The 25,423-nt window shown below is 39.4% G+C and overlaps 1 protein-coding gene across 1 annotated transcript; it reads right to left on the reverse strand.

Annotated features, from left to right (window-relative positions):
- Nucleotides 1–4,166: 4,166 nt before the first annotated feature.
- Nucleotides 4,167–24,589, reverse strand: LOC308122017 (poly(ADP-ribose) glycohydrolase). The gene is made up of 17 exons (XM_080483608.1): nt 24,031–24,589; nt 23,865–23,953; nt 23,077–23,786; nt 22,702–22,824; nt 22,373–22,459; nt 21,946–22,020; nt 18,929–19,021; nt 17,944–18,098; nt 15,669–15,748; nt 15,523–15,583; nt 15,306–15,381; nt 13,615–13,762; nt 9,084–9,162; nt 8,353–8,461; nt 6,555–6,660; nt 5,277–5,405; nt 4,167–5,073 (listed from the first exon to the last, which is right to left on the reverse strand). Exons 1-17 carry the CDS (start codon nt 24,144–24,146, stop codon nt 4,898–4,900), a joined length of 2,412 nt encoding a protein of 803 aa, XP_080339734.1. The 5' UTR covers nt 24,147–24,589; the 3' UTR covers nt 4,167–4,897.
- Between the last annotated feature and the right edge of the window lie 834 nt (nt 24,590–25,423).

Below are 25,423 nucleotides of genomic sequence, written 5' to 3' on the forward strand. Positions count from 1 at the left end.
GTTCGAGAAGCATCTGTCTCTGGCACCTCTGAAACCCGGAGAGAAACATCTGTCTGGTGAAGTGTGAGGCTCAATGTGCACCAGTATTCCGACATCTGCATCAATTCATCTCAATTCAACATCCTTAAATGATCTAATCAATTGATTTACGAGCAAATATATAACCTTTGTCTCACTCTCCCACGTGCAGTATAAGCTTCTTTGTAGTACTTTGCCATGTGGGAAGCTGAATGTGCTTTTCTCGTTTTTGAATTTGTGATGGGTGCTGTGTGGACGCCGAGCAGATGGTGTTGTCTACCTCTTGGGTGAGAGGAGCAACAAGTGTGCAATTAAAGGCCTGAAGAAATACTTCATACAAGCCCGATAAACTCTGGAAAGTAAACCGATTCTGCTGTCTACCACAAAACTAATCATTTCTTCACGTCGCGGTCGGAGACTTAAATCTGTTGCCGGGAATGCTAATAGGCGGTAAAGTGATGACACATGAAAGCTAATGAACGGTAGGTGCAATTTTATGTGGTCAGCAATATGAACATTGTCCTTAAACTAACAGTTTTTGCATCCATACTTAGTGTACTCATCATGCTGCAATTGCCTATCCAGCAGTTATTTTCTTAACAAAACATGCTGATGCGGTCGCTTTCGTAACGAAACATGGCGTGTAAGAACTTCAACACTGATCTGGAACGAGCGTCAATGAAAAATGACGGAACCCGAAGCAGCGAGCAGGTAAATTCTTCTTCATTATGTCCTTTAAGAGCTTCCTCCACACCAGCAGAACGCAGGGCCACTTCCTACTGTCGTGTGCATGCCGCGGCGGCCCGGCTCCATCTTTCATTCAAGCTGAGTCAGTATCAATCACATGACACCGCAGTGATAGATAGGCAATCTATTAACACGACGAGCAAAAATAACTTCACTCACTCAATCCTTGACCTTACAGAGCGTGCAGTCAGTTTGGTTAAAAGCTAAGGCTATCACATAAAATGGATTTTTCTTTTTTTTGGTTTCAGGATCAATTGCGGTGGAAACATTTGCACTAAAATGGCCATAGAAAGCTGTCACTTGTAAATAATAGCTGTTGTCATGGATTTATTCACCACCTCCACCCCCACCGTCTCAAACAGCCTCTATTCAAGAACATTGCAGGATATTTAGCTCCGATAAAAGACAAACGCAAGCAGGTTTTAGGAGCGGTGAAGGAACCGCCGTCGGACGAGGAACCGTCTCAGCATGTACGGGGCCGGAGGAGACGCGCAACTATCATCAAACGGTAGCTTTTCCACGCCACTGCTGAGGCGTCACACAGGACACAGAGGAAGCGGGGAAACATTTAGGTCACGTCGGGTTCAAATGCGCTGGCGGCTACAGCCGTGCGTGTGATCCCGCCAACATCATCGCACACAAGATCTACTGTGAAATTTGAACCAACGGAAGAGAGACGTTGAAAGTTCAAGAACATGAACAAATTAAAATTGACCAGTTTTAAACGAGCAACAATTGAAAGGTTAATAACTGTAAAATGAATCGCAGTAACTTACTGTCAATAACTGTATTGATACGGTTAATTTAACATGTCAGTTTTTGCCCGTTTGGCCTGTTTAGCAGTAACATAAAATAAGGTGTCCACAATAAATAACTGAATTTCAAAGACGATATGAAATAAACTCATGACTTCAAATTCGATTTTATAACTTTTGTTTATAACCCAGATTTTATTATCACATTTCGGATTTATGCGCTGTAAACAATGATGAAACCAGCAGTGACCTCGGCTGTGAGTCCTGCTCCAATAAAATAACAAGAGGCACCGGTGTTGAGGGTCCTGCCAAAGACACGTCTTCATAAATCCCTTTGAAAACTGAAGTACACGGACTCGTGAGATCACTCTTTGGCGTTAAAAGTTTGATTTTCAATTTTAAAAAGTTGATCTGTACGGTCACACAGTAAAGTTTTCTAATGAACTGGGGAAATGTGAAATGTAATATACACTGATGTTGTATTAGTAAACCTTATTTGCATAGACGTGAATTCGTTTTGGTCACTTTGACACATCAGCCAACTCTATGAGTACCAACAGAGTGAAATCCCAATAAAAAATGGGTTTTTATTCCACGCCTAATTTGCAAGAACCTTGATGCCTCGTGTGAATTTGAAACATTTATCACCCATCGTTACCACAGAAAGGACAAACTCTGAATAATCAGCCAAGAACTGCTCATGACAATGAATCCTATTCTTGTCTTATGTCTTCAGTGCAAACAAATAGAAGCCACAGTTCCCAGGGTTTGATTAAACATATCAACATTCAGCTGATAAAGCCTTTTATCTGTGGCCAAGAGATCCTTGCATAGCTCCTCATAACACTCCGGGGAGTTTCCACTAATGATCAAAAATGATAAATAACTTAAATAAAATTGTTATAGACCGCCACATTTATAATACAGCACCCTACATTATCTGAGCTGACCTTCTTGGATGGAAACAAAACAAAAGTAGAGGAGTGGCGTGTCTGTGATGTTCCAGTTTCAAAAAGAAGCTGAAGAGGAACCGTTCTGCTGTCGGCACGATCAGATCCAATGAGAACAGTGTTCTCCATCAATGTGGCTCAATACGTCAATGAGCATCTGTTCATCCACCTTTTACAGACATTCCACCTAAATACCATTTTATCAATGCTATAGAATATTGTTCTGGATAAATATTTACCAACAATTAATAAATTATGTGTTTTTTTTACTTCATTCACTGTATTTGTGTGGAAATCAATAGATAAAGCACCTGAGCAGTGAGCTTAAAGGTTTAAAGTCCGTGCAGTAACTTAAATATTTAACAACACACTGACTTGATGTCTTGTGTCTGACTTCGTAGTATTATTCCATGTAATGGAACGATTATGAAAAATACTGAAAGCCTTTTTAGGCTTTGAATCACTTACTAATTTGTAACTGTTCTGTAAAGTATAGCCCTCACTTAAACTAATGGATTAAATCAATGTGTCCATTGAGGATCTTCCGAGATTAGATGAATGTGAAAAGTTAAAGAATCAAGTTACATTCTAATAATCGATTTTCCATAATGTTTTATCTAAGTTAGGGGTGCTTATAGAAGGGGGTGGGGCCAATCCTATGGACCCATGCATACACAAATGTTATCATTCTGATATATCTATGTGTGTAATAAATATTAACCAATATGAAAATCTTAAAACCCCACGAAATGGGAATATTTTGTGATGAATTCACAACATTTCACTAAAAAGCTAATCTTATGAATGGAGTTTATTATAGCTTTGACCTACTAGTGATGTCAGATGGAGAAAAAAGAAGATCTAACTCTGTTCACTCCATCCTGTGAAGACCATGGATACCTAAACATAGAGAAGAAAATAAAAAATAATATAAAACAATTTGCTATCATGGCTGGAAACTGCAAACTGCATTAGTCGTCTCACTTCCCAATCACTACAACACGATTAACTGATTGTGTCTAAAACTAAACATGAGTTTATGACAGATGGTTGTCTAAAGGTCAAAAGCACCCATGAGGTTGACAGTGGAGGGATCAATCCACCATAGACACCGCGGTGTGGAGGAGCCCCTCGGGAGAGACGCCACCAAAGGCTCGTTTTGAACTCAGCAAGCAACAAAGAGAGACCCCGCTACTTCAGGTCCTGATTTCATGGAGGCAGACAACATCAAGCCTCGAGGCTCCTGAACCTCATTCATTCACTGACAGACAGGAAGGAAGGAGTCCATTCAGGGCAGAGGAAACCAAACTAATTTCACATCAAACTAAACAGTCAATCAGTATCTTAACAGTATAGAATATTAAAAAAAAAAGAGAGAAGTTGCTCCGTCGGCCGGCTTCATGTTGATTGAAAAGACAGAGCCAGGAAGCCCCAATGCATGGCGCTCACATCTGACTGGATGTGCTCTGATCTACTCTTCACTTAATGAGGTGTCATGTACACTTTATATAAAAGGTGTGACCTTATTAAACTGCGAGTTGAACGGGTGAAGCAGGAACTGGGTGAAGATAAATGGCAATGCTGTATGGGAACAAATTTTCCCTGGAACATCCGTGGGACAAGAAGCTGTTATCCTGAAGTGTATTTACTGACATTTATGGCTCCTTCTAAATGATTGTGCAGGGAAACAAAAACTGAATTGATTAACTGAATCTTGTTTATTTTTATTCAAACTTAAAAACAGAATATGTGAGAAAAATACATTTAATTGTCATTGGGCTGACAGATTTTTTTTTTATAAACTGATTTATAACAAGATTGATAAGAAATTACAAAAACAAATGAAAGCAAGAGATCAACAACAAGGAAATCAGTATGCATTTACAATGCATGCGCCCAGATAAAAGCAGTTAGGAGATTATTTCTCACAGCCAGGCTGCTCTTTAAATCCAACCACTTTCCTGAGGCCGCTCCCAGCTTTCCAAACACCACTCTTGTTATTTTTTTTTTCTCCCTTTAACTTGATTTCTGACAGCCAATTCAATTAGGCTGGATATATCTGGGTGTAAAAAAGGCAACATGACAAACCGAGAAGATGGATGGCAACCTTTGCTTCACCATTAAAATCACAATTGCGTCGCATTGAAGCTCAATCTATTGCCGCATTACCAGCTGCTGCAGAATGAACGCGGTTTGGACCGCAGCCGCAGACAGGGTCATAACTAACCACCTCCTGCAGCTCAGCCGTTTCTGGAAAGGATCTAGAAGCTGGAATTTTTCATTTTAAGTAGCAAGTAGTCAGAGCCACATGTGGGGAAACCCACAACACATCGGGTGAAATAAAATGAAGCTTAAGGCAGATATCTGATCTCATGAGGTGTTTTATCTTCTGGAAACAAGGCACCGTGACTCATCAGTCACCTGACCTCACTGACAGTCTGTGGGTACGTGCCGTCTGGCTGAACTCGCGTCGGGATCGTCGGACGTCGGGGAGGAGCCGACCTGCTTGTAGATGAAAGAGTAGAGGCTGACGTCAGGGCGGCGACCGACGCAGCTCTTGCACACGGAGCTGTAGTACTGCCCCAGGAGATCGTACACCTCCCCTGGGACACGGACAAGGAGATTGGGTGTATTGCTTTAGTTGCACAGTTTTTTCAGGATGAATTGTTTCATAAGATTTGATCTTTTACACCAAAGTCATTAGGGAAATCTCACCATTCTCATTTCTTGCGGTATTTAAGAAAAAAAGAGGGATGAACACAGTTTCATACAAACAAGAAGTGAACAGGATGACGGCGCGCCTTACCAACACTGATTTTCTTCCGAGTGAGGAAGGTGTGCATGTAGTAGACATCTGTCATGAGCTGGCTGTCACCGAAGGTGAAATAGACTACATCCCGACCCGCCTCAGCAGCTGCCAGCATCTGAAGCAGAGCTGGAAGGAGAGGAAAGGTTGTGTTAAAGATTAACAAGGAGAGAGTCACAAATAATGCTTCAGCACACCAACTGACATCCCCTTTCTTCAAAATGCCATTCATACTGTCTGAATATACAGAAAAAAGACCCCAATCCATTTAGATGTCACCTTTATTTTGAGTTTGTTTTTTTAAAGGCATTTTAAAGGCATCACAGTAACAACAACAACAAAGATTAAATATACTGAGGGCTGAAAAGTCATCTAGTCAACAATGTTTCTGTTTAGAACCAAGCAGCAGCAGCCTCTGTGGCTGCTAGTGTAGAAGCTAAGTAATCGGGGGGAATAGGTCTCCTCCCTACTGCGAACTCTGGATTAGTTACAAAGGGAGGTTCGGTCTGGCCCTGGAGAGCCGTGAATATTTTAAGAGACTGGAAATATGTCTGCTGATTAATGAACGTTGAGACGCTCCCGAGTTAATGAGCAAAAACTGAATCAACATTGTCAGACGAGGGCTTAGCTGAATACGTCTACATTTCAGCGGCTTCTCTCCGCCGTACTGTTTTCAACTGCGTTCTTCAAAAATGATCAGGCAATTTAGAAATATAGGCGTCTTAGTTGAGACCTCTGAAGGTAAATCCAGGAAGAAAACGCCATCTGGATATAAGAGTCTCTTCTCTGGAGGCTTGTAATGAAGCAGACAGGAAGGGATTGTACCAATGAAAGAGTTTACCTTGCTTCATCTGATTGATAAATATGCACGGATATGTATAGTTTGTGAGGAACGTATACGAGTTATAATGAAGTGGAGCTACTACTGCAAACGGTTGGTAACATCTGTCCAGAAGCTCCCTGTGCAGTGACAGTGATGCAAGGCACAGACGGAGAGCTGCAACAGATTGATGGACTCAAGCAGGCGATCAATTTCACTATTAATGAAACATATTAACTTTGTCATTTGATCAATAGGAGGAAGACGACGAATAGGCCTTAAGTAAATGAACGTACTCCCGGAAGACAAATGGATGCCTGCACTGATCAGCTGCAGCCTTTCAATCTGAAATTTATTCCGTTACATCGAGGGAAAGAGCCCAATTAGACTGGAACAAATACAGTCTGAGTGCTTCTCCGTACAGGATCCACTGACGGCATCGTTACGTCAGAGCTTACCTTTGAGACGAGTGTCGCCTCCAAAAACGCCACAGCCCCAGTTCCCAGTCGCCACTGCTGCCAGGTTTTCCTTTTCTTCTCCAGGGCGAGCAAAGCCGCAGTATGCCTACATGACAACAGGGAATGTCAAGAGAACCGAGATCTGAGCTGAGAGATCAGCAGCACAGGAGGAAAAGCGAGTTTACATAATAATAGCAAAGTAGCTTTAATCCGAACATAGAAAGGTTATTACGGTTAATGAAAACTTAAACAAACACAAAATAAAAAACAAACACGGAAGTTCCAATGAATGAAAATCAACCGAAACTGTGATGCTTGCAAATCTAACTTTATTTTATATTGTAGAGAAACCACGCTTTGATTTGAGATTTTGTGCACATATGAATCATGAACAGCAGGAGGTGTCAAATACATTCAGAATCTTTAGCAGGAAGAAGCGCGTGTGACGATATTTGGTGACTTGTGTGAACTTTGGAGACATAATTTTATATCATAAATTAGTGATTACACCTGATATTGTGTAGTGACATGACAACTATGCAGTCAGTGTGCCAAAGATTGTTAAGTAAGGAAAGATTAATATTTGTGATTTGGTGTAAAAATCAGAAATTAGTCATGGGATCGCATTATTGTATCAGATCACTGGTATGTTTCATAGAAACCAACCAACCAACAAGTCTCCATATGTAAATGGTTTGCAGAGCAAAGTAATAGAATTTCACTGCAGGTCTGCAGTTTGTACAAGTTATCCTGGACATTTGTCTCACATTGTGTATGTTTTTTTACTTAATTTCAACGACATTGACAGAAAAATCTTTGTGTTTTACTTATCAAAAACTGTAGTAAAGCCATGGAATGTATGTAAAAATATATAATTGTTAGTAGTCGATACTGTGCTTATATAGCACATTTATTAATCACTGATTTACAAGCACTTAACCATGCTTGCCTCCTGCTTAAAACATATCACATGACGTGACAGGTGGCTTACGAGTCATGTGAATTGTAAATGCGAGAGCTCGCTAAATTAAAGATTTGAGAAGGCTCTGGACATTAATTTTCACAAAAAAAAAAAAAAGGTTATTGCAAAAACAAACAAAAAAAAAATGAGTTGAAAGTGCCCAGCCCCCCCAATTGACCAGTTATAAATTCTTCTTTCGAAAGGGCAGATGAACAATATTCGAAAGAGGATTGATCTTCGTGTTGGTGCATTTTTCACTTCCTTGTCAGAGCTGTCAAGCTGCTCCATGCTTCCTGACAGCAGACTTGACAACATAAACATCTTGATTTTCTATAATGAATAGACATGACTAGTCTGGGAAGATTACACATGAGGACAGACATCAGTTATGTAAAAAAAATAAAAACAAAAATGGAAGTAAATATTATAACTGTGATTAATTATCATAGTGTCAATTATGTTCATTAAAATGTATTCTGGGCTTAATGGACAGTGTAATGAAAACAATTGTACTTATTCTCTACAAATACAAGAATCCATCAGTGTGTGTTATGCACATATGACACATCCATTATTGATATATTTACATCCAGAAAAGTAAACATGAGTCAATATTATCTCGGCTGACATTTGTGATGATACTGTGTTTCCATTAGCAACCCGGGGTACTGGTACCGATACCATTAGGTTGACGAAGATCAAGCATGAAACAACAATGCTTAAAAGAACATTGCTGCAGCCATAAAAAACATTCAATGGACTGTTTGCAGAGACAAAGACTGAAATACTGATAAACAAAAAGGTTAATTTCAGGTAAAAGCTAAATAGAAAAATTACCTTGTTAAGTTCTCTGTCAAGTCTCAATGGGTGGAACTGCTCAAGAAAGTTCCTGAACGGCAGCGCATCAATGGCCACGATCTCAGTGCATCTCCTCTGCCAGGCATCCCTGAAAAACATCCAACCATGGGGTTTCATACCATTACAATACAACAAACCAGGTGGTTTGTAGTAAAGGAGGGTTGTGATTTCTACCAAAGAATACATACTCTGATAATAAAGTGGCATGTCTGAATTTAGTGAACACGTGTACAGGATTTACTTGCAACTGGAGTGAAAGCATTAAAAAAAGGTTTTGCGAAAAATCTTCACATATTTACAAAATCATGCTCCCCGTGTCAATGCTCAGCAGTGATACTTATCACTATTGAATCATGATTGGCGGACAAATTGAAATTTCTCCATTATGATGGGAAAACAGCAAAAGGTCAGGGGTTGCTAAAGTTGGTACCGTTGATCCAGAGGGTGGCGCGGATATCAGTGCCAACTTTTCCTGTAATCCATTTAAAGCTGATGAGATGTTTCACTAAAACTCTGTGGGATTCACCCTCTGGGACAATGAATGCCTGCACAAAAGGTCATGGCAATCCATCGAATTGATACTTTGGATAGTAAAATGTTTCCATCAGGCCGAAGTACTGTAATGAGCTGAAAGGCCACCCCAGATAAGTGGCAGTAAAAAAAGACTGATATGACATGTATATCTTGAAGCACAGAGATGGAGGAAATACCTTGGTATCGTGTCCTGGTGGGAGTCGATCCATTTATAGGTCTGTGCGTAGCCGCTGTATTTACTGTATTGTTGTGTTCCTATTAAAAACAAAGAGATCAATTTTACACCATTTGTAGGAAAAGAGCTCAAAGGCAAGTATGGCGACACCATATGTTGATCCCGGTCTCCTGTCGCCCTGTGCGGCTGCAAGTACTACAGGTATTTAAAGTGGGCGGAGCCTATTTAGGGTTCACGGGCGGAACCTGAAACGTCTGCGCAAACTCTGCATATTCACCATTAAAAAAGGGACTGGCTATTTTTCTTTTTAACCCCAGGATGTCATACTTTAATATTTTCAAGAGAGACAAAATAAATACTTCAAATATAGAGGAATATCTGCATCAAAAGTATTGAAGCAAATTTACCAATCTTGCTGTTTATCATTGACATTTGCCAAGCTGCACATTTTGTTTTGTATTCTGATCCTAAAATATTGTGACATCCTCATATAAATATGGCATTTAAAGTGTTTCAGAAGATTTGATATGACACGAAGATAATAATGCTAATACATAAATGTCATAGTTAATCATTGACATGTCTGCCAACAAACATCAAAAAATACCAAACTGTGTAATTCCATTATTATGTGGTATATTGATTTATCGTTATAATTATGATCAAAATATACACTTTGAAAGAAAATCTAAAATAAATAATTATTTGACATTTATGATTAGGGCTGCAATTCATTAAAAAGAAACATATGTTAAATTGATTAGAATAATAAGTAATTATAAAATACTTAATCTAATGAGTAGCAGTGACTAACTGTCAGCCCACAGGGGAGCACTCGAAACCTGTAAAACGGGGACCAGAGGCGATGGAGGAAACAACACAGTCAAAGAAATAATGCCACAAATTAACTTTGGTCTCATTAGCGCTCATTAGTAAATGGCTGTCGAGGGCACTTGCAGAGATGCTTCATGCTGTGAAGTGAATATACCAAGTGATTAGCAGTGGAGCGCTGGTCAGCAGGTATGAGGAAGAGCATGAAGGGGGAAGGAATCTCCAGAATACACGCTACATGACAGACATTCATAGCAGCTCGTTAAAGCTTTCTTGAAATTGGGTTTAAATAACCTTTTTTTTTCTTTTTAAATCTGCACATCAAAAAAACTCTTAACTCCTAAAGAAGGAAAATTTTGGCAAATAACAACTAAAATGGCTAAAATAGCTAGAAACTACAAAAAACTAAAACATCTGAATTGGCTAAAAAGAACAAATTTGACAAAAGAGCTCTGAAAAAGTGTCTAACGGACAAACTGTCAAAACAACTTTAGCAGCTCAATTACAAATGCTAACAATAGCCCAAGACTGCTAAAACAGCCAAAAAATGCAAAATAAATATAGAAATAAAAGTAAAATTAGGGTTAGGGTTACCCACAGTTGCTAAAAGCAGCAAAAAAGCCTAAAACCATGAGAAAATGTGAAAAGGAAAAATGGTCAAAATGTTTAAAGAGTCACAATTGCTTGAACAACTGAAATAAAATTGATGAAATTCCTCAAAACTGTTAAAAGAGCCAAACTGAACTTAGTTCAAACAGCAAAGCTTAAAGGCCAAAACAAACAAATACCAAACACACATAAGATAGTTGATGTAGCTAAAAGAACATTATCATCATGGCCGCCATCTTGAATGAGGACCCGCCTGTCAAATGCAATGAATGAGGTTTTTACGTGTTTATAATAATCATACCTTACTGAAATTGGTTTCTTACAAACAGCAGAGTTGTAGGAAAAATTCAGAATAGAAGCTTGTGTGCACGACAAATTTGGCTTTTTAGACGTTTGAATAGAAATTAATGCACTGGAAGAAATGCAGGCACTCAACCAAGATGGCGGCTACAATGACGCATAAGCTCCTCCACTCTGGGAACAAAATAAATTCTACATTTGATTTCCCCGCAACCAATTTGTCATTTAGAAATCATTTTTGGTGGCAAGTCGATCAATCCTGGCCAAGAGATGCCCAAGTATCAGAAATGAATTCTAAACAGCGAACAGGTTGCATGACGATCAGCCGGTCTCATTCACAATGTCTTCAAGGTTGGTCTATTCATCTGTAAATACATCAACAACTAGGGATGTCCCGATCACACATTTTTGCCCCCGATACCGATCCGATTTTTCAGAATTGAGTATCGGCCGATACCAATACTTTCCCGATCCGATACTCACATTGCTATTGCAAATATACTCAATAGTCTATTTTTGGAGCAACTAAGATGTCTGAAGCTAAAAGCACTATTGGCAGAAGCTTTGTTTAGCTGGAAATGATTGGAAAACTCACTTATTGAATCAAAATTCTTCTCTTTCTCTTTAGTTGTTGTTGTAAACTGAGGGTACATCCACACGACGAAAAAAAACGATCTTTTTTCTCCCTGGCCTTCTCCCAAAAAACCGTCCACACCTCACTACGAACACGGCTCAACAAGAGGCTTCTGGGCATGTAGTACACATGCCAGGCCTTGAGGGGCGCTGTGACTCACCAAACACAATAAAAAAGCAGAAGACGACAGACCACATACAAATTTAGAAGTAGACTTCTACACATAAACACATAAAACAATATATATAACTCTAGTTTTATAGGTCTATGGCCCCGCTCTGCCTGCTTCTAGCTTCTGCAGCTCGACCGGAGCTTGTAGTCCGTGATTGTTGTGGTTATTAGTCGGCGAGGTGATCGGCTGGATTTGCAGATCCCCGATCACTCACAAATCACTAATATCGGCCCCGATCCGATATCTACCGATCGGATCGGGACATCCCTATCAACAACAAACTGTTTTTTTATTTGTGATGGACCAGATACTGAAAGGTCAGATGTGTGTTGCCATGTCAAGACAAAATTAAGAAAATCAATATGTTTTTCTCCTTTATTGTCAAGTTGTACTATGGGACAAATTAGATGACATTTGTGTGTGAATGGAAGCTATGGCTTTTTACAATAAGCATATCAATGTCAATGAATAGTATAACTGTAGCTACTGTCTCCAAATGGCAACAAGGATGTCCTGTATTTTCTGTTCAGCTCAACCGTAAGTGAATCATATGACTTCTCCTTGATGCTATTTATATGTTTGACCGCCTAGTGGCAGCCAGATATCTAGCAATCAAGGAGAATTCAATTAGGCCTGGGCACTTTTGCAAATTTCAGTGCAGAGGTACTATCCATTAGCTTCTGCACTGTATGTCGGGATGTATCACAGGGGAATATGATTTAGCGCATGGCCACAATGCAGCTAAGGCTTGGACTTGGAGAACCAGGGGACAAAATATACGGGCAGGGTTTAATAAAGATGATGGAATGGAAGAGTCCATTAGTGGGGAAGGTCTTGGGCAGGTCTTCCAGCTATAATTAATTCCGGGCCAAGGTAATTCAGTTAAGTGGTGTAAGTGGAGGCGTGGGAGAGACAACCACAGTGAAGTCTGAAGGTGACTCTGCCTAAAGCAAGGAGCTCCTACACTGCGGCACGACTAAGAGGGTGGAGCCTCTGGTGCCGCAACTTCTGTGATCATCCAACCTGATTGCTAAGCAATGTTGAGAGCAGCACTTTAGCTATTTCTGGATGATAATCATTAAAAGCAATTCATGTCGTCATGGACTTCGATTTATAGAAAAAAACAGGGTAGATTTATAAATTAAACATGTAAATTTTTAACACATTCATGATGTTTTTATGTAATAAAAGCAAAATGATAACATGACATAACATGATAACACATGGAATATGCTAAATATAAGGCTTTATTGGCAAATTCTAATTGTATAATTCAAGTATGAGCTGTTTCAGCAGATAAAATGTGACCCAACCTCCTCCTGCCCGTTAGGGTCAGTTGATTTGTGAATGTTAAAGTAAAGTGATATTGAAGATGGATGCATGATCTTTTTTTTTATTTTATCAATTCCATACTGATTTCTACTATGGGGATATTTTTAGTTGTAGCAGTGAGATAACTTTGTTTTATTTCGACAGGCTATCACAATATTTTACTGCTTGTCAAAGCTTTTCATTCAACACGATCAATCTGCTACATCTGTCTGCACGAACAGTGTACAATGAAAAAAGAAGAAGGAAAACAGACGGAGTCATCAGCCTCCTGCTGGGATTTCTGAAGTCTGAGGCAAGTTACTGGGCCGACTGGCCTATCTTCTGCTTATTTGTTACAATCAATTGTGAGGAAGACTCAGACTGTAAAAAGACCCCAGAGAGCAATCAGGACAGCCAAGTCTCTAGTTTCTACTCTGTAGCCAATCAAGACAAAACATGACAAGGACAAACACAAAAAGCAAGACAATTGCCAAAAAACCTGACGATGTGCAACAAGTACTTCATACTGTGTGAAACGATGAATGCATGGTCAAGCAGGAGAACGTGATTACATTCCATCATGGATGTCATCCGGATCAAACAAATTAGTTTGTCACAGTTAATTCACAGTTTTTAGTGGAAGTTATTGTTTACAAAGACTCAGTTATCACTGACCTGTGATGATCAGACATTCATCATGACCCAAAGCTTCAGTGAAGAGACGGGAAACAATCAGCTCAGGGTTGATGAGGAAGCGGATTTCTTCTTGAACGAGACCAGAACTGGTGACGCCTCCTCCGACGAACCGATTGGCAAAGTCAACCTGCAGACCAAGACAAAAAGGTCAATGATGAAAAGAAAGAAAGAAAGAAAGCCTACTTTATTAATCACCTTGGGGGGATTATTTCTCTGCATTAAACTCATTTTATTCATAGTTAACCTTAACTACACACACTTCCATGAGTGGGCGTCCACAGTGTGGAACCCACTGAGCATTCAAGGGTCAAGGGGCCTTGTTTGGGAACCCACACCAAAAATAGAGGCATTTGAACGTCTGAAACTCTGAATACAGGCTTGCATCTTTAAGCTCTAGGCCACCACTTACCCCCATAAAGGAGGAAATGTATAACATTCATGCAGAGATTTTTAATGTTTTTTTTCTTGGGGGGGGGGGGGGGGGGGGGGGGGGTTATCTGCCTTAGTCTTAGGAAAACAACATATCAAAACATTTTATCAGGTGGTGAAACATGCAGCTTCCACATACTGGAACAGGAGGAAAAACACCTCACCAAATGGTCTCTGCCCTTTTTATTCTGTTTATGACAGAATCCCTGACAAGCTGACTGGGAAGGTGGCCAGAGGTGCTCGCATTAATCAGACATCCGTCCCCTATGCCAAAATCAGCTCTCCCCAGGAGCGACACTTAAGTGTGCGGCTGCCAGCTGCAAACATCAAATCAAGAGAGCAGTCCTGGAGTTCAAAGTAAACATCTTCCTCCAGTCATAACAGGCTGTAAAACAGATTTTCCTTTTTTTCTTAACGTCAATTGTGACTTAAAAGATTATACATATATCATTGTTTTCATTTATACAAGCATGACAATTGCTTCAGTCATAAGGCAGCTGGAACGTATAATCTTACAATTTTGATGCTGACAGTTGCTCATTGGCCTGAAGACTGTCCCGCCCAACCCTGGAAAGAAGCTGCACAGGGGTGCGCAGCAGTCCAAGAGCAGATCTCCCCAAACTGGTCACTCAACTCTGGGACAGCGAGCCAGCCTCTAAAGTCTGCTTTGACAAGCTGTCAGCCCCTCGCCACAACCCCCACCCTCGCAGAGCATCCATCAATCCGGAACGCGGCGTGCCCCGGAGCTGGTCATGTGTGCATATCAACTGTCAGTTTGTGGCAACTGGAGGCAAACAAAAGGTGAAAGCCACAGCGTGTACGGGAAGTATGGCCGTCACAGAGAGCGGTGGAGGCTCAGAGGCCTTGACCCCAGTCCCAGTACGCACTCCGTCCAACGCATCACAGGCTCCCTCAAAGGCCTTTTCAACAGGAGTAAGCATTCTGTGTGGAAACTCTGTGGCTGATTTAACAAAGGGGGAAAAGGATGCACGAGCGTTAGAAGAAACATCTCTTATACCGAGTGTGGGACGAAGAGCCACCCCCCGACTGAACTCTCATGTCACACATTTAAGTTTTAGCCTTTGAGTTGATCACGATTTCTACTCATTCTGACAAAAGCAGGCGGAGGGATGGGGTGGGGTTGTCCTTTATGAACAAGTTTATTCGAGCACAGACACTATAAATTGATTTTAAGTTGTCTTCACACAAATTATTTGAAAAACTGTTTCTCAATAACGTACCTGAAGCATCCCATAGCCATTCTCTTCAATGGTGCCTTCACAGGTGATGTGTAGCCTTGTAAGCGGTGTCTCAGAACTGAAACATAAGATAATTTTTTAGTTATCAAAAACAAAATAACATCTCTTAATGAAATAATGGAATGCTCAACCATCTGCAAAAAAATATTACCGCATTATCTTTTAAATCATAAATCATAAGTACTTTAAAAGACCCAACCTTTCCCAGTCTGGTGGGTTGTCCAGTTTTTTCCGGGTAAATGTTACAAGTCCGGTGGGCACTAAAAAAATAGAAATGTAGATGTCAAAAGTATATCCTACAATATTCACGTGTCTTTTTCATGATCATAAAAACGAAGCACTCACTTTGCTCTGTGACACTATTGAAATAGCATATCAATGTTTTTAACTTCTCAATCTTCCTTGAAGACGAACCTTCGAACAGTCTGAAAAGGGAAAAAAAAAGAAAAAAGAAAGTGATGAGATGTGTCTTTATCACTCAATAAACAGATTTTAGATGGTCAACCAGCACGCTGTGCACTGACAATCCAAGCTCAAGTGAGGATGAGGAAAAACTGCCCCCCATGTATTCAGTGCAGCAGAGGCACATAACCTCCACTTTAGCCATGTGAGTTCAGTCATGCTTTAACTTTTTATATGAATTAGTTCATCTCTCACTCAGCTTCCTTTTCAGTCAGTGGCCGATTATGTCGGAGCTCCTTCACTGTTGCGACAACGGACTTGCCTGAGGCCTGCCACCACAGCGCGCACTCATGAGCCACTTCGCGGCACTCACACAAAAAAGGAAGAGAGGAGGAAACAAGGCTTCCTCTTCGGGGATACATTAAGAAGCCCTGTGTCCCTTTTAAGAAACAAGAGTCCTCAGGAGGCAAAAGGTCGTTCCCCCTGGAACATAACGCACACTCTGACACACAAAGCTGCTCGCAGCAGTGAGGTGCAGTGAACGGGCTTGAATGCACTTTAAGCATTAAGCCCACCATCTCTCTCTCTCAAGCCAACTCTTCAAAGAGCTTGACGGGCCACCTCACATGCAAGAACATAAAGACAGAAATTTTGCAAAGGATAAAAAATAACGACAAAAGCTTGATGCACTGAGAGCCCTTCAGGCCCCGAGAAACCCATTCATCTAAGTCCAGCATTCATTCCGCTTTTTTTTTTTTTTCCAGTCCGCCCCTGGAAGCAATCAAGCCTCGTGTGGGCCTCGGGGAAAATGTCAGACATAAGCTAGCCACCAGTGAGACCAGCCTCTTGGTACCAAATCGTAATGAAATCTTTGGGGAAATGAGAGTTAATACCCAATTATATAACATCAATATACCTCCTACAGATGAGCAGAAACCTATGATGTAACTCAGATTACGTGTTTATGTGAAAACAATAGGCGTGACCAAACGTTTCTTGAAAACGTGAAAATCAACTTAACTTGATGTAACAATTTTGCGTTGTGACAAAATAAGCAAAGCTTGCTGAAGAATACACTGGTTGGGGATGTTACCATTCAAATAACACAAAAAGGCAACAGTCCTAATATTACTTCTACTCCTGTTTACTATTTAATATGGCGTGTACATAAACAGACTTTTAGACAGAGAAAGATGACAATGCTCACGTTTGTTTCCATTCACAACCAAACCTCTATGTGGATGAAATTCTGATGCGACGCCGCTCTTCTACTGCTTTCTGCCACTGGCCCGGCTATACAGCCAAAAGCAGCCATCTGAGTCAATGTTAATCCCATTTTCCTTTCCATTTAGGTAATTACAATGTGATGCCATCAGAGATGGGTCGACATGACTGAGCAGCGATCTGCAGACTGATTTTACGTTACACCACCAAGACGATCTCCAGTGAAATATAGAGGTTGAAACTGTTGCGTGAGCTGATATCCCAGTTTTTGCATGAGTGTTGGTATATAATTGTCAGTAATTACATTTGTGAGTATTTAGATTCAAAAGTTGTTTATTATTATGGTTATTTAAAAAAATACGAGAGGAAGAAATGTTGCTAATGAGAGAGAAACAATGTTAGGTTTAACACAATCGATAAGCAAATGTACAATATATTAAAACACGGAAATATTCAAGGAGGCAATAGGGATCAACAGAGCCAGAGCTTCAGTTTGTTAAGAAAATTAAATTATCAATTTATCAAACAATTCAAGCCTCTTGGTAAAACTCCCCATGTAAGCATTCTCATCGGCTACTCTATTACTGTCTGCATCCTTCATGTAATTCAAATTACTTTGCCAAAAAAAACCTGAAATACTAAAACTGTCAGTCTCCTGCTGTATTTAAAATCCAGCACAAATGTTGTGAAGTGAATTTTTTTCCCTAATATTTCTGCTTGCTCTGTCAACAAAGACATTATTGTCTTCTTAGTAACTTGTTACACAAAACTGCAGTGATTCAACAAATAAACTCAAGGGTCTGTTTGTTTAAAACAACACGTTCACTGTGTAAATGCTGAATGTTTAAACTTGCAGCAAGAGGATGAAATGACAAGTAAGAAAGGCATATACAGGAGTGCCCCCTCATGGAAATGAAGTTAGTTGTCACAGCAGCGTAACTCACAGTCAGACGACGTAGCTTAAAACATTAAAAGTCCCACATCAGGACTTTACCTGAAAAAGTTGATGTCTGGGTAATTGCTGTATTCAGACTTTCTGGAGTTGCGTCTGGGGAAGGTACAGAAGAAGGCGTTGGCGAGCAGACATGCCACCTGCTCCTGAGACATGGTGATGGAGTGGTTCATGCCCCTCTTGAGGAGGGGTATTGGCTAGAGGAGGAAAGCAAGTACAACTGAGGAAGGTCAAAATAATTAGTTTGGTTCAATTTACCAAACGAGACATTGAAGTATGCCACATAAATGCAATGAATTGGCACTTGTCTTTGCTTCTTGAGTCAGCCATTACAATTACAATCAAAATCAATTTATACAAGTGCTTGAAAGGCATACGCCCAATAAAGGTTATGGCGTTATAAACATCACATCTGAATCTATATCTGCAGGGAGCTTGCTACATTGTGACAATTTGATGGTGTGTTTTTACTCCAATACAGATATTCAACCCATTCCAAAAAATGTTTTACTTTTTATAATATAAACTTTTTATAATATAAAAAAAAAGATACCTGCTGAAATGTCATAGTAAGCAAATATTAAAGAAACATTTTCCAAAACAAAAATAATGCCTATCACAACAAGCTTTGTGTTATGACATTGAGCTTAGATTCAATTTAGATTGTATAAAGAAGCTGTACCCCAATTCTGTTTGGAATTTATTTTGCTATACTATGAATGTTAACTATATCGAATTAGAAATAATTTCACCAACGATATTGCAGCAGCTTGGCCAAATCAACAGACATTTTTGGGCTACTGCACACACATTGCACTTCATCATCCACATGCTAAACAACCAGATGACCACAGGGGCTGTAAAGCATCTGGCAAATTACCACCAATAGCTGTGCGCCTTGACCTCGCTGCTTGTACAACCATTTCACACGTTTATTTGTCACGTCTTGACCTTTGGGGTCAACCTGCTGCAGTGATCTACTGTGTCACAGGCCGGTGAGTCACTTTCCTTTGGTTAGTGATGTTACCTTGGTACAGAGCTCAGATACTCTCAGTGCTAATTGCACCATGTCTGGCAGCAGGAAGTCAAACAGATGTTCGGCAGCATCAGGCTCCAGGACCTTGGAGAGAGCAGGAGATCTGTTTATGTTTGTTGCTTTGCCACAAAACTCAGCTGTGACATTATTAGCTGCTTGGGTTGATTAGTGTGAGAGAAGCAGCAAAAACGGAAATGTCTGGAAAACTATCATGAATGAGATACTAAAGGTAATTTAGATTCAGATTTAATGTCGTGAAGGAAAACATAGAACTTTTTAGGTTGTTGCGTAAACTATATGTCAGTGCAGTGTTAAATACATCTAGCATTGGTTATACAATTCATGCAAAATAATAAAAGCAGTCAATCCATGACTATGCAAGTCGTATGAATCCCACAGACAACTGCAATTATATACTGCTAATATTTAAACCCATTCTGGCTACAAATGTCACAGTGATCAATAACAGGGCAATTTCATCAAGGCTGCACAGTGATGCCAACCTAATAAACAGTCTTCCTGGCAAAGATGTAAATGACCAAGTGTTTAAAAAGGAGAGGACGGTGTGTTCCCAGGACAAGGAGCCTTGACTGGTGATTTAACCGGGGACATTTATATTATGGCAAAGGAAGCCTGACTAAACACTGTCATAAGTAATGACCTCGCTGACATCATAAACTGCTCCTATGGGCGTAATAAATGGAGGCCGTTGACAGGCCGAGACAGCAGATATAGCTGAGGTAGTATAAGCCAAGCTCTTTAAATCAGCAGGAGACAGTGTATCAAATCAGCTCAACTAACTCTCTGTATGACTGGATGCGGCTCTGTACATCACAGCAAACTGACACAGCAATCAAACAAGACAAGGGGGAGTGGGTGGTGAAAGACCAGAGCTACCATACAGATTCAACACAACATCATGCAGTCCTGTTCCAATTCCCTTCAGGGTTTGGCTATAAAGCTATCTGCATGACCAACTCTGTCGAAGGGTGACCAGGTAAAAAAAAACAAAAAACATTTAGTGTTTATAACTGTAAATTCAGGACCAAGTGGACAGTGAGAGAAAAATAAACAGAACTGATGCTGTCCGTCAAAGGCTATTTGGTTATTCATGAGGTATCCATGCTGAGATGAATATTCAATGAAGATGCTAGGGCCGTCACTACATGCCATTCATGTCCACTTTTCTCTGACACTCAAAATCAGACTGGTACAATCTGGCTTGGGGCAGGGGAGGATTAACAAAGTGGGGGAAAAAAAACATGTCTTCACTTACATTGGTTGCTCTAAAATTCTATTTTCATTATTTTGGGCATGTGGCTTGCTTTTTTATCAAAAATATTTTACATAAAGCTGTGCGATTTCTTTACTCAAATACACACTGGCATGATCCTAGTGAATTCTGTCAGGGTAAGACACATACAAGTGTGCATTAAAAGTGGTTTATGTCTCCAATAGCTCAATGAATGTTCAGTTGATATATCAGATACAACACCATTGGTATTTAAAATATTCTGAGTGTCACAGTTATTTGGGAGTAAAAGAGCCTTTACAATATATGTGACAAAAATGGAAAATCTTCAATAAAAACCACGAGAATTCTGGATGTGTTGGCTTGAAAACAGTCCCAGAAATGGAATGCAAGTATTCTTTCATTTCTGACATGCTACTAAACATGACCTTTTGGTAAAGGATTAAATTATTTACTCCCATTTTGCCTTGTAAAAGGGCTGCAACACTCTCCAAATCCATTAGTGTTCTTCTGCAAAATGGCAGGAACACATTCAGCAGCTTGACATCCATGACAAAAGCATTACAAGTACAGTCTCACATGAAATGTGAGATAATATTGAAACATGTAGCTTTGGTGGTGCAACACAGTTCAGGATGCATGACTGCTTTCTGTCCAGAAGGAAAATAAAGCCTATTGTCTGGCTCAGTATTTCCTATATCAAGCACTCATGTCACAACACAGCCACCTCTCTCGATGGAATATTCTCATCTCCTTCAAGCGCCAGACAGTCGTACAGCCCTCCCTGATTCTCGATACAGGGTGACGCAGAGCACATTAAGACAACGGATGATGAATGGCCTCCAAACAAGACCCAGAGAAGATGCCAAAAACTCTGAGAAACCAGCAGGGCTCTGGCTAAAACAATGCAAGTCATGTTTTTTTTTTCTTTTTTTCTTTAATCGTCAATTAAATTACTCATCTGGGAATGGGGGGGGGGGGGGGGGGGTGTATATATATATATATATATATATATATATATATATATATATATATAAAAGCCACTTTAACTCATGAATGAATCAAATGTGACTATTTTTTGGTGCTACAGGACTGCGATCACACCTTGCAATTTAGATACTGAATATTTTATTTGGGCGGCGACAAAAACTCATAACTGGACATGTTAATTTGATAAGTGATGAAAAACACCTTTTAATACTTTACTTCAAAGAGACCTTTCTTTAGCTGCAGATTTGGGACTTTTTTACACACACACGAGGGCTGGAGCTCCATTATGAAAAATATATTAACTTCCAATACTTTAATCGTGTTTAAATAAATGTAGTGCATCAACATTATATGAGCAATCTGGATGAATATGCAACTGCATTTTCAAATGAAGAGATAAAGCAATATAAAGTTGCATAGTTGTGTTGAATACTTTCTGAAAATGAAGTTACAAACTCATCAGGCCTTGCTCTTGGTACTGAGTCACAAAGCCATTTAATATGTTTTGACAATTATAAAGTGCAGTTTAAAATGCCTTCTGTTGATTAATAAAATGTTACGATCAGACAGCTGATGCTTCATCAGTCCACAGCGTACTCTTTAGGAAGAACTTCAATATGTGTGTTCATCAGAGTTTATGTGTCAGCATACCTGCTGGCAACTGTAATTATTGTAAACAACAGACGATCAATTTACTATGTTTGGGAATACCAAGATCCATAAAATGTGTAATCAGGAACTGTAACAGATCAATAAATATATTTACCTTGACACAGTACAAATGCAAAGCTGTGAAGTCCCATTTCTTGGCGTGTGAAGCATTGTACTTTAAAATGGCATTCTGTGAGAGACAAACAAACAACCATGCAAACAAATTAAGTTTTTTTAAATTCACCATTTTAAATCACATTTTCAATATAAGACAAAAGAACTACATATTGACAGCGTTTGTTCCTGTTTATGGGGCAATGATGCCCTCTTATGGCAAGATGTAGTAACAACAACTATGCTGCTGTCAAATACCTTGACTCAACTTTACAATATTTTGGATGTTGTTAGCGATTTTAGAAGTTTGGTATTGAATCTTTCAAATAAATCTTTATCTTTTAATATTATTGTCAGATGAAAAGTGTAATTCAACCTGAATACAAGGCCGTTGAAATGTCATCAATGAACAAAAACATGACACCTGCCTTCAAGTCGAGTGGATTTGTAAATTCCTTGTTTAAAGTTTCTTTGATCAGCTCCCATCGGCTCTTGTTCTGCAGTTCTTTTGTTTCCTATAAAAACATTTTTATTATAAGATCACTGCAGAGAGACATGTGTGTATATATAAACAGTCTTGTGTTGTTTAATCGTAGATTCACACATTGTATAAAGGGCTCATAAAAACAAGCAACAATGGCAAATGTATGGCCCAACCTGAACAACGATTGTACAGCATGTGAGATTAATACCATTTCAAGCATTTTTACAATATACATCCCGATAATGACAAATCAAGAAACACTTGAATAGTCACCTCATCTATAACAGGAAACAGGTTTCTGCTGGAACAAGGCATCTTGACGTGGTCATCATCCCAAGTATCTCTAAACTCAGTGGGATATGGAACAGGAACTTTACCATTACGAAGAAGGTCGGTCTGTCAGGAGGAATAAAAATAATAAATAAATTACATTAGCACATACAAAACTAGTGTACACGACTAACAGTTCAGTAGCGATTCAGTAAAATACACATTTCAAGAAAGTCAAAAAGTGCTATTTACTTAAATATGATATGATGTTATTGTAGCCAATTAATCTGTTCAAGATTGTGGACTAGAGCAGCAATCTGCTGAAACATTGGCAGACATCCTTGCTGCCCATCAATCAATAGAAAGAACGGCACTAACCCTTATCATCACAGTGTCCTGGTTACGAACTCGCTTCAGTGGAGGAAGTGGTCCAGCACATTTGGGCATTTTCTTTAGTTCATTGATTGGCGTCCCCAAACATGTGCAATCGACAGAGCTTGTTTCCTCATCATCATCTTCTTTCCCTGGATCTTTAACTGACTGACCTGATCCTACCTTTGAGCCTGGTGCTGATGTCGGTGAAAAGAAGTGTGTCATTTTGGTTTTCTGTTTGACTGAGTCGACTGAACTTGCTGCGGTTGTTTCACTTTTCCGCATTTCGAAACCCCCATCACTGCGACACTGTGTTTGCAAATTTCCAAGGCCTGCAGAATCTTGAGAGTCCGGTGAAGAGGATAATTCCTGGACCAAGTCTTGTGGTGTCAAGGGTTGGGTATCTTCATCCGTGTCAGAGACAGAAAGGTTATCGATAACCTTGCAGTCTGGAGACTTAGCTGAGGTGCTTGGAAAGGCATCGTCGTCAGTCATTTCCACATCTCGTGGAGTTTGCGACACTTCTGCAGTTTGGGGGCTTTTTGGGGGTTTAGCCAACCATCGATCAAGAGTAGTAGTGCTGATCTTCTGTTGTTGTCTCCTGCCACTTCTTTGAAGGACACCCCCTTCACAAGTCTTCGAACGTGCACCCAATTTGGCCTCTGGTTTATCGTTTATTCTTTCTTGCTTAAACTTCTCTTTGCTCTGACATGGCCCTGAAGAAAGGTAAACAACTGTTTTAGAAATGGGGAAACTAAATGAAGCCAAAGAACAAAACAATCAAATTACAATACCTTGGTGAGATGATGAAGATGGCGTTGGAGCACTTATTTCGACCTTTAGTCTTTTTGCTGGAAGTTCAAGATCTGTCATGGCAGCCAGTCTACATAAAAAGCGATTAATTTAGTGTTTACATGTAAACAAAACGAGTAGTTTGAAAACATGGGTTTGTTTACTCACAATGTAACTTGAACAGACACCAAAAATGAAGTGTTGCTTGGCTTGGTCCAGACTTGATTGTTTGGCAGTCCTTTCTTCAGCAAATGAATAAATCTTAATCTACAGTATGAAGCCATGTACGACTCATTCTGTTTCCAAGAAGCTCATTGCAGCGCTATAACTGTCACCTGTACTTGTGGGTGCTTGTAATATTAAACTAATCTATTTATAAGTACTCACGATACAGGATGATACTCGTTTTATTTTATACTGATGTTTTTCTTTGTTATCGCCGCTGTCAAAGACTAAATGACACTCATTTATCCAAAGATTTTCAACTAGCTTACCTGTTAACTAAACGCGTACTAATTAAAACAACCAGGAAAAACTACAGTTTGGTCTTGCGTTATACTTCAGCAAATATTTGGAATCAAAGCGCTATATTAGAAGTAGCTTCAAACCCACTGTATCAACATTTGGGAGAAGTACTTTTTACTGTAAATGCTAAAGCTAATCATTAGCACTCTCACCGGAGCCAAAACAACTGTCTACTTCCTGATGTTTAATGACGTCACATTCTGTCAAATACCGCGAGATCTCCAAAAACCGTTACTGAAAATAAATATATTTTTAATACAGTATATTATAAATATTGTTGTCAATAAAATAATAATGATAATAATGATAAGAAGAAGAAGAACAAGAAGAACAAGAACAAGAACTACAAACAAGAACCAGAACCAGAAGAAGAAGTCTGAGAACAGTATAGTTATCAAAATTGCAAATGTCACTATGTGATATGTCGTGCATTGAAATGAAACCAAAGAAATAAGAATTGCATTTGATGACAGACAAAACGTGGGCAAATTAAAGTAATGAGGTGGAAAAATCGATATTTATGTTGATTTGAAAAATGTTTTCAAAGTTTAAGACCCCTTTTACCCAACTCAGCTCGTGTTGAAACAGATGCCTTCTGACAAGCGCAAATACATGTTTATCAAACAGTTTTTTTCCTTGAACCAATTGATCATTAGACAATAGTGCTTTAATATCTCCATTACATGCAATCCTATTTCCTGTTACCTCATAGTTTGTCTTATGTGCAATTTGTCTACTTTTTTTTGTTTTTTTTTTACACTTTATAGTTATCCACAAAGGAAGCAGCACTTTTTAATTTCATTATATGTGACATATAATGACAATAAACCTATTTGACCCAGTTCAATTCAATATGACATTTTTATTTCAGTTAAATTTCTTAAATCGGTTGAGTCTAATTAGGGAAAGGATTGCGATGATTAATAGAACTAACTATGCAATGGAAGAAAGTTGTGCAGGTCATCTTTGATCGATCCATTAAATGTAATAAAATGATCGAATATTACAATTAAGAAGGAAGAAATCTTATTAACAG

This window comes from Lipophrys pholis (genome assembly GCF_963383615.2).
Source record: "Lipophrys pholis genome assembly, chromosome: 1".
NCBI classification, from domain to species: Eukaryota; Metazoa; Chordata; class Actinopteri; order Blenniiformes; family Blenniidae; genus Lipophrys; species Lipophrys pholis.

Bases quoted from the DNA above. Each gene is read 5' to 3' on its own strand.
- LOC308122017 (XM_080483608.1), bottom strand. From the start codon at position 24,146: ATGGCTTCATACTGTAGATTAAGATTTATTCATTTGCTGAAGAAAGGA. The intron at 18,099-18,928 runs GTAACATCACTA...TTCCTCCTCTAG, and splicing joins TATCTGAGCTCTGTACCAAG to CCAATACCCCTCCTCAAGAG. The intron at 6,661-8,352 runs GTAATTTTTCTA...GTTGTCATGTAG, and splicing joins TTGACAGAGAACTTAACAAG to GCATACTGCGGCTTTGCTCG.